Source organism: Oncorhynchus gorbuscha, linkage group LG13 (assembly GCF_021184085.1).
Source record: "Oncorhynchus gorbuscha isolate QuinsamMale2020 ecotype Even-year linkage group LG13, OgorEven_v1.0, whole genome shotgun sequence".
In the NCBI taxonomy this organism is placed as follows: domain Eukaryota; kingdom Metazoa; phylum Chordata; class Actinopteri; order Salmoniformes; family Salmonidae; genus Oncorhynchus; species Oncorhynchus gorbuscha.
In genome coordinates, this window is record NC_060185.1 from 24,150,027 (window position 1) to 24,160,482 (window position 10,456).

Sequence of the window (10,456 nt, forward strand, 5' to 3'; positions counted from 1 at the left end):
TTGTTTATTGAACTGGACTGTAAACTTTGTTTTCATCTTTGAGTTTAGAGATTTCTAGATAGACCAGAAATCTGTTTATAATAGTCAATCAGTTTAGTATAGGGAAGCACTGGGGCTTTCTTCTGGAGGAGCTGCAGGAGATGAAGAGGGAGTGAGTGTTGGCATCGAGATGCCGCGAGAGCTGATCTCGTATAGCTTTTTGGTGAGCGCGCTAGGCAGGAGAGAGTGAAGTGATTTTTCTGCTGTTGAAGGATGCGGAGCTAAAGGTTTTATGTTTGAATGACAACTCTTCCGACCGGCACAATGGTTTTGACTGCGTTGACCCAGTTTAGCTGCAAGGTAAGACAGCATATTGCTCTTATCTACGCGTTCTGTCTTCATGTTATCTGGGCTATTCGAATAGCAATTCCCACAGACATGGCTTTATATCCGTCATACATCATAAGACCGTTGAATTGACTATGCTGTAATTACTCATTTTTAAGAAATAGGGGGCTAGCCTCGTCCGGAAATGCACAATGTAAATATAGCACTGTGTTGGGGCATGAGCTACATAGCCCACAGACTGATTTGCTGTTCCCTTGAGACAATATAGAAAAAGAAGAGGAGAGCCGCACTCTAGGAGCTCAGATGCAATAATTGAATAACCTAATAACGTTTCGACAGACAAGCTGTCTTCATCAGGGTATAATGAGAGACAAGCTTCCTTGGTTACGCCGCAGTTGTCTTGTTCTCCCGCTGGTTGTTTACAAGATCCCCCTGTCTGTCTCAGTGTCTGTCCGTCTAGTCAACGTGCCTTTCCATCTCCTCTTCATTGGTGTTTCCCACCGATATCTCACTCGCTCGGTCCTGGAAACGTGATTCATTTGATGGGGCCTTGCACTAGCGATAAATCACACGCACCCCACATCCATCCATCAGTGCACGCATCCATGTAATGCGCGCGCGTGCACACACACACACACACACACACACACACACACACACACACACACACACACACACACACACACACACACACACACACACACACACACACACACACACACACACACACACACAAACGCACAGTCGCGTATCACCCACAGCAAGCGAAATACAATATTGTTAGCAATATAAACAAGCCAGGGATTATTTATTTGATATGCCTATACATCTGGAAGCCAGGTCCTCTAATTGCCTATCAAGTCATCGTCATTTCAGACACTTGATGATGCTTATGGCTTGTAGGGTACTGTGCTATCATCGTCAGACCGCCTATCAGCACTTGTCAGGACTGTAACATGTCAATGTAATCATATTGCTGTCCATAATACTGAATTAGATGGGCTGCTTCAAGCTTTTTGTCTTTGTAACGTTCTGTGCCGTGCATGGCTGTCAGTGTCACCCCAGTAATAGTCTACACAGACCTGTCATTGCTGTAGGCTACACGACAAGACCCACCTGTTTGCCCATTATAACTATATCACAATGCAGCTGGCCTTGACATAATTATGTTGATTTCCTCTTAAGTATTTCAGTGAGCATGGAAGACAGGAGTCGCACCGCCATGGTCTAGCTCTTGTTTCCACGACAACGATAGAGAGCGAGGTACTTTGATGCACAGCGAGAATACACTAATATCTACGCCGAGATGGAGAAAAAAAGCATACATGAAATATAAAGGATATAGCCTAGAGCAAATAAAAATGTATGCACAGATGACGGATGTCCGCGAGCCTCTAATTTCCTGGTGATCCGCTCTCTCTCGATACGCGTGGCAGCAGAGAAACTGTTGCACAATCTGACGACGTAAACCATTCAATTTGCCGAAGACAATCGACAATAATCATAGGCTAGGCCTATAAGATTACAACGCTCCAAATCATACCCCCCCATTTGTTTTGTTTTCTCTAGGCTGCATAGGCTTTTGAATCTGTTTTTATTTTATCCTAGCTATATATATTTTATCCTAGCTATATATATATATATATATATTTTACAGATTAGTCTTCATTGCACTTCATTGCACTGCTCTGTGGACCAGGGATTTAAGCCTTTATAGAATCCTCGAGATTGCTATGAGACATGATCGCATAGGGATGCGGTTTTGACTTTGACTGATTGGTTCATCTGTTGTTTTATGTCTTATATAATCAGGCTACATTAGGGTCTACATGTTGTTTGTGTTGTGGGGAGACTACCGTGATTTTTTTTTTAAAAGGTCATAACCTGATCCATTTGTCAATCCAAAGGCAAGTGAAAATCCTTGTTTACTTGGCAGGTATTAGACATGTAAATATTGGCATTTAGATCGACAGTGGTGCCGGTTGGTAGGCTATTTGTGTTTATTGGTTTGCTAATTCTCACCAACAAGACGTCAGCATCAAGTCATTCCGTCGTCATAGAAACAGCAAGTGAGGTGTGTGGGTCTCTGTGTGATCCATGGGGGTAACAGAGGGCGCAGTGCATGGCTCGTCTACCCCACATCATCTGTGTGTGTGAGGTAGGAAACCAACACACATCAAAAGGGAGCCACCGGCTCAAATGACAAACCAACGCCTTCCAAGCCCCTTCCATGAATCTAATTTACAAACCAACGCCTTCCAAGCCCCTTCCATGAATCTAATTTACAAACCAACGCCTTCCAAGCCCCTTCCATGAATCTAATTTACAAACCAACGCCTTCCAAGCCCCTTCCATGAATCTAATTTACAAACCAACGCCTTCCAAGCCCCTTCCATGAATCTAATTTACAAACCAACGCCTTCCAAGCCCCTTCCATGAATCTAATTTACAAACCAACGCCTTCCAAGCCCCTTCCATGAATCTAATTTACAAACCAACGCATTCCAAGCCCCTTCCATGAATCTAATTTACAAACCAACGCCTTCCAAGCCCCTTCCATGAATCTAATTTACAAACCAATGCCTTCCAAGCCCCTTCCATGAATCTAATTTACAAACCAATGCCTTCCAAGCCCCTTCCATGAATCTAATTTACAAACCAACGCCTTCCAAGCCCCTTCCATGAATCTAATTTACAAACCAACGCCTTCCAAGCCCCTTCCATGAATCTAATTTACAAACCAACGCCTTCCAAGCCCCTTCCATGAATCTAATTTACAAACCAACGCCTTCCAAGCCCCTTCCATGAATCTAATTTATAAACCAACGACTTCCAAGCCACTTTTCATTAATCTAATTTACAAACCAACGCCTTCCAAGCCCCTTCCATGAATCTAATTTACAAACCAACGCCTACCAAGCCCCTTCCATGAATCTAATTTACAAAACAGCGCGTGCATCCATAACCCCTCTGAACAATACATTAATTAGCGAGCGAGCCATGGATTCCAAGATACAAAACACCCAGAGGCATTTGATCTCAATACATCCAATTAAATGGCAGATATTGAATCATCCTGGCGCGAGCAACTTCAGCTGGTGAGTGATGAGGTCAGTTAAACTGGCCTCAATAGCAGAGATGGGTACCGGCGACTAATCGAGAAAAGAGTTGTTATTTTCACATGCTGTAACTAGACACGGTTTTCTTGAGAGGAGAGCAAAAGAGAACTTACGTTTTGACAATATAGACCCACTCTGCTTACCAGTAGAGACAGGTTTTTGTAATATACTACTAAATGGCACTTGCATAGTTGATTATCTAGTCACATTGCACTCAGCTCCACAAGCTATCAATTGAAAACAGCGATCACACAGTGCACTGCAGAGTAGAAGCTGTCCACGTGCTGAAACACCTGTCGGGCATTTCCGTCCTTCTGCTTTGCAACCTTGGTCCCTCCTTCAGAGATAAGTTTGACAAATAGAATGAACTACAATATTTATCGTTTTTGTATTGGAACAACTGATGGAAACTATTACCTAAGAGGGACCACCAATGTGCAAAGTAATGACGCAAGCGTTTATGAACAACACAATCTCACACTCAATTCGTGCAAATATGTACAAAAAGTATTTAATCAGATTTCGTGCATTTTTTGTGTGAATAGACACATTTTTGTGCGAGTTCATTCATGGGAAAATATTTTTTTTTGTGGAGCCTACATGACACATTTTCTTTCATAATGCATTTTATACAAGGCTATGTCAAATTTGATTTTTGATTTTTTTTGTGTGGTATGGATTAAGTTATTTGATTGGGGAATGGGGATACATTTTTATGATGGGAAATTAGAATACACACACACACACACACACACACACACACACACACACACACACACACACACACACACACACACACACACACACACACACACACACACACACACACACACACACACACACACACACACACACACACACACACACACACACACACACACACACACACACACACACTTACAGACATATACACACACTCACTTTGTTTGTAATCATGTTATAGCCAACTTTTGACGTTTGTATGAATTACTTTTAATAAAATATTTTTTTCTAGTTGTCATGAATTTATAATCTTTAACTGGTTAAATGTTTGTAGTTTGCATGTTTCAGTAATGATTAACATGGTTAAATAATCTTTGGTATTTTTATACATATTCTGTATTTCCACTGAAGAAAGCAATAATTAATCACCACACTAACGTAAATAAATGGACACTACCTGTTATAAAATGGAAATTGCTCTCCGTAAATGAATGGTGAGAAATGCTCAGTCTAAAGCCATTAGACTATGGGTTTCACAGCCCTATAATAATGATGCAAGTCATATCACTTTAATAGGGTTTATTTACAACCTATAATATGTTGGGCAAAGTGGTATAGGAGAGTCTGACATATAACCCCTAACTTGAGTTCAGTGATCGCCTATGAGAACCCAGAGGGGCCTAGCTTCGTCCCTCATGACTGGGAAAGGCCTGTATTCTAGGCCTTAGAAAATCCCACATCCATCTCATTAGATCAGAACAGGATGGAGCAACAGTGATTGATATTACTGGTTTGCATCCTAAAAAAAAGGATAGTTGTGTTTGCTGCATAACACACTTACATTATTTGTCTACCTATATGATGTGGATCATTGTCAGGTTATTTGACATATAAGCTTCAGTAACAAAATAACCCCATGGTTGTAATAATACTTTAAACAGGTACTTTGTAAATGCATATAATGTATTTGTTTTGGCTCCACACTGGCAAGTTAACCTATGTAAATTAGACAGTCACAGGGGATTTTCTTCTGAATAACTGGTCAGGGCATAGCACTTTCCATTCAGCTTCAGGCAACTTGGATGTAAGGCTTGATCACACCTGTAGTGACTACTTCTATCCGTCATGCACATTGTTGCTTATCCATTGTTGCTTATCCATTGGTCACTAGATATATCTATGTAATTAAACCCAACACAATGTTAAAAAACAGAGTGCTTTCCACTACTAGATCACATAACTAGACGTGAGCTGGATGTGATCCCAACACTGCCACCAGTGTAGCGGAAGAAAGTGAAAGCTGCAACAGGGACTCTAACCAGGGCTCATACGTGGCAAAGTGAACTCTCACGGCCGTTGACATGAGAGCCCAGTAGGCCTCTGGGCAGAGGCAGTAGTCCTACAATGCTGGCATATGCTTTTTTTCCATTTCCTCAGTATATAACATGATTGACACAACCGTAATAATCATCATGAAACTGCCTTGGAAGTGCAATAAGTGTAAGCCAGCATAATTCATTATTTTACATTAACCTGTTTAACTGCATTGATATCGATTAATTGATCATAATCCAGGCTTGTTGTAGGTTCAAATACCATGCAGTTGCACCAGGAGAATTTAAACCAAACAGATTTTTTTCCGCAGGTCTTCTGTTTCCCCATATTTATTATTAATACATTTTCCATCATGAAAATGTATCACTATTCCCAAATCAAATACCTTCATCGATACCACAAAAAAAATATACTGATTTTTTTGTTCCAATCTGGTAACCCTCATAAAATGTGACATAGCATCAGTAACCCAAAGTATTATGCAGGAACAGACAAAGAAAACAACATTGGCATTAATACAAATAAGGCTACTATTATACCATAAGTATTTTGGTGTATTTTGACAATCTGGGTTGATTAACAATATTGGGCAGTTAACACGTTTGTTCTTTATATAAATAAATGTGAGACACAAAAAAAGGCAGTGTAGAACACCATTGCCCAAAATGCACTGCTCCAATAACTTTAAAAAGATTGTTCCCAAAGTTTGCCCTCCCAAAAAGTTTTTTTTCCTCTATGAATGAAGTCGCACAATAAATGTGTGTATTTTCTCACGAATTAATCTACACAAAAACGCACAAAATCTGCTGAAATACTTTTCGTACATATTTGCATGAATGAGTGTGAGATTGTGTACTATGAAACAACAACGCCAATTCGGTCTATTTCTCTGGGGTGTTGTTCAATTAGGTTTTGTTCAGTGTCAATTCCAGCCTGAGGAAGGTGGTTGAAGGGATGGTGCCATATGAGCTCGCGAGAGCACGACGTGCTCATAGTCTTTTTCCATTTGTGCCTATTGGTTAGTGCCTTGGCACTCATAACGGAGGGCGGTTGAAGTGCATGCAGTGTTGAAAAAAATACAAACGACATAAGAGCATGACGTGGCATGACTGCAAAGTTGATGTGCACGACGAGAGCCCCCCTCGGATAGCCCCCCGTGGTATCTCAATTCAAGGACACCCTGTTTGCGTTACTTTTCTAAATAGGTACTAACTGGGGTTAATAATCGGCCTTATCTAAGGGACACTACATTGAAATACCACGTATGGCCCGCTGAGCATTCTAAACGCTCCCTCTGGGTTAGCCCCTGCAGTGGCTCCTGAGTCCCTCTCGAGGCATGCTTGGCATGTTGGTTTGCAGTTCACCTATACGTTCTCTCCCTTTGACAGTGGCAGTCGACGGTCCTACGTTGCGCGTGGACTGGAGCGAAGCAAACTCAGTGTCTGACCTGGCGCTCTTCGGAAACACCCGGATCTGCTTGGCTCACAGACTCATTCTCCACGCGCCCCTAAGTACAGTGGACCACTGCGAGGTGCTGATTGTCTAAGTTTGACACTTTTTTTTGTCTCGGTCCACACATAGTGACGTGACACCTCCGAGTCCCCTGGACCTGCCGCCCAGCTACAGCTATCATACACTGTGCATTCAAGCGCGACCCTCTGTCACAGGAGATGTTTTCACTGGAGGAATGCTTATTGATTATGCCTATACTGTTTACTCAATAACGCGCTACATGAGGCGGAACATCATTGTTCATCGCTGTTATACTGGGTTCGTTTACATCAGGGGCGCAACTTTCACTAGAGATGGGGACATGTCCCCCACATTCTGAAATTGCATTTCTGTCCCCCCCAGTTTTATCATTGGAATGTGATTCAAAACGAGGCAACGGTGTGCTTTAGGACCACGTGGACGCCTCCGAGCGGTCTGGTAGGCTGGTTGGAGTGTTTATCTGACTGGATAATTAAAAAAAAATAATAATAATTAGGTCCCCCCACTTCTAAAACCAAAGTTGCGACCCTGGTTTACATCATATTCCATCAGCCTAAAGCAGCAGTTCTGAACGGAACATTTGTGTCACCAATATGTTTATATGTTTTAATAGCCTATCTGGAATATGTCTATTACATAAACCCCCGTGTTACTCGTTTATGTGTAGATTATATTTAAATTCTGTCTAATGCAATGGGATCGCCCATAATAGACCGCAGGGGCACCCAGATAATCAAAACGGACAGTAGCCTAGCTCTGAATTGAATTCTCTTCGAAGTCAATAGAAATTCGCGATGTGAAGCAAAACATTATTTTCTCAGCCTTTTTTGGTTGAATAATTACCTAATTAACTAAGCCGTCCAAGTCGTTAAGAGTGATTCCGCTTTGGGTCCTCCATTTTGGTTTTCAGTAAATGTTCACCAGTTAGTTTTCTAATTATTATATGAAGTAATTCAATGTAATTAGCAATTCATTTCTAATGCAGCTTTCAACTGGGAATCTCAATGGCACTGAGTGTAATGTCTTTTTTCCTTGGCCTAAATGCAATTAAACAGATCTACTTAGGAGAGTTGGACGGTAGGGTCGGCAGTGGTTCGGCCTCCAATGCTGCAGTCTCAATTACTGTGTAGGCTTCAGCACTTCTGACTGACTGGCTTTGTACAAATGGATGGTTGGCCGCAGTGCCACGTTGACATTGGGTTGGTTTGATTGAGCATGAGCAGCTGCTGCCCCCCATCCATGTGTTCTTTTCGGAGTAGCTCTCTGGAATTATTTATTTGTATTTATTAAGGATCCTCATTAGCAGCTACTGTTCCCGGGGGTCCAGCAACATTAAGGCAATAATTATATACAATTTAAAATATTATCACAATATTTTTAACAGCACATTACGTGTGTTCCCCCAGGCCACTACTCTACTATCACATATCTACAATATAAAATCCATTTATGAATATTATATTATTTATTGACCGCTACAATTGATTAGGCAATACCTAAACAATTTCAGGTATAGGCCTATCTAGAGGTGGAAACAATTATGCAATGAACCTGCTCACAGATTCTATATGCCTATCTCATTTAGTCCATGCTATCTCTCTCTATTGACAGTCTTATGCAGGCTATAGAGAAGTAAATAGAATTTAGCAGGTTGCTGGAATAATTCACTCAAAGCTAATGATGAATCCGTCTCATCTCATTGTATCGATCAGCGCGCACCATCTGGATGTCGCAATGAGCCAGCGCGTGGCTGCAGTAACGAGGAGATTATTAGCACCGCCAAAATATTCCTCTCTCTCCTCTCTTCTCTCTACACCGCTCTATTGAATATCTCGGCGAATAGAACGGTCAGCGCCATTATGATTGTTTGCCGCTTGGTGACCCGACAGGCACTGTCGCAGAGCCGTGCCAGCGTGCCCATTGCCATACAGAAGCTCCGCTGGTGCACGCGTGCCCGCTCGTCCTCTCTCCACGTTCAACAAGCAATGTAGATGTCGAATCTGTTTGTAGACAGTGTCGCCTCTGAAACCTATAGAACGCATTTGAGGCGTTAGTCTTCCATAGGAACATATGAATGTATAGCTAAATGGAGACTAGGAGTAAAAACAATCCGTGGCCATTCGTGTGCATGTGACGTCATCTATGAATTACAGATCCACGTTTCCTGCGAGAAATTGCTCCTTGGTGATCGGTCCTATAGCAATGTTTCTTTAGTGGAAAGTTCAGCAACCGTTTTCGAAGTACACAGGCATAGGGTCGCGAGGAGGGGAGCTCAGCACATACACGCAGTACACGCACACAGCGTAGTATGTTAGAGGGACTCGATTTGCATCCTATTTCTATGGAAAAGCTGCTCATCAGCGAGAAAACAAGGGGCGTTGTCACGGATGAAGGAACACTGTTATTATTAGACTACATGTCACTGATGCCAATAGCTTTGTAGCTATGGAAGCCTATTCTTGCATGTATGTGTGCATGTAGCCAGTGTGCGCGCATACGTTTGTTTTTGTGATATCAGCGTATTCAGTTCAAAGGAACTGTACTAGAACTGTCAAGTGTTAAAGCCTGTAGTAGGGCATTGCTGTGTCTCCCTGTCGCTATATGCACGTCATTCTGGCACCTATTTGGCAACCCATTGGGCCATCCTAGTTTATTTTGCCAGATTGAACTTGAATATAATATTTTTCTACATTTTATTCGTAAAATAAGGGCAGTAGTTGTAAATAAATTCCAGTTCGACAGCGAGATCTCGTATGAAACCTTTGGCATTACGTCTGTGTAACAGTATAACTTTAGACCGTCCCCTCGCTGGGCGCGAACCAGGGACCCTCTGCACACATCAACAGTCACCCTCGAAGCATCGTTACCCATCGCTCCACAAAAGCCGCGGCCCTTGCAGAGCAAGGGGAACCACTATTTCAAGGCCTCAGAGCAAGTTATGTCACAGATTGAAACACTATTTAGCGCGCACCACCGCTAACTAGCTGGCCGTTTCACATCCGTTACATCTGCAGTTTTGGAGAAGATCGGGAGTTCAATACACCGAGCAGATACGCGGAATGCCAATTACTCAATTAATATATAGCCTACTGCCAGTGCTGCTGATGTTTTCCTTTAATTTTCTGAGTTGAGAATGCTTCATGGTCCTGTCGTCTACTCTCTATAGAGAGTTTATGGTAAAGGAATGGTTGAACAGAAACGACAGTGGATGTCACAAGTGAGTCTCGGATTTTAAACTGAGTAATGGCAACCTCGGCACTTTGCTTTCTGTTCACTAGACTGTGCCAGATTAGCCCATGGCTTGTCAGTAAAACACCGGGCATGTCCTCGTTATTTTACAAAATGGATATGTGTGTGTTTCCGTGCATGTGGAAGCACAAGAGTGCCATGATCTTCACCCGTCTGTGTGGGGATGAATGCCGTGGATGCCTTCGCCATTCCGAGTTCAGTAGGGGAGAGTGGGTAAAGATATAGGAGGGGTG

At 42.3% G+C, this 10,456-nt stretch overlaps 1 protein-coding gene across 1 annotated transcript in view; it reads left to right on the forward strand.

The window, feature by feature from the left end:
* Nucleotides 1-208: 208 nt before the first annotated feature.
* zgc:165508 (uncharacterized protein LOC100101652 homolog) overlaps nucleotides 209-10,456 on the forward strand; it is a 23,540-nt gene continuing 13,292 nt past the window's right edge. Inside the window, exon 1 of the mRNA XM_046296690.1 lies at nucleotides 209-339. Coding sequence (XP_046152646.1) covers nucleotides 280-339 — 60 coding nt within the window. The 5' untranslated portion in view covers nucleotides 209-279. The remainder of the gene's footprint in view (nucleotides 340-10,456) is intronic.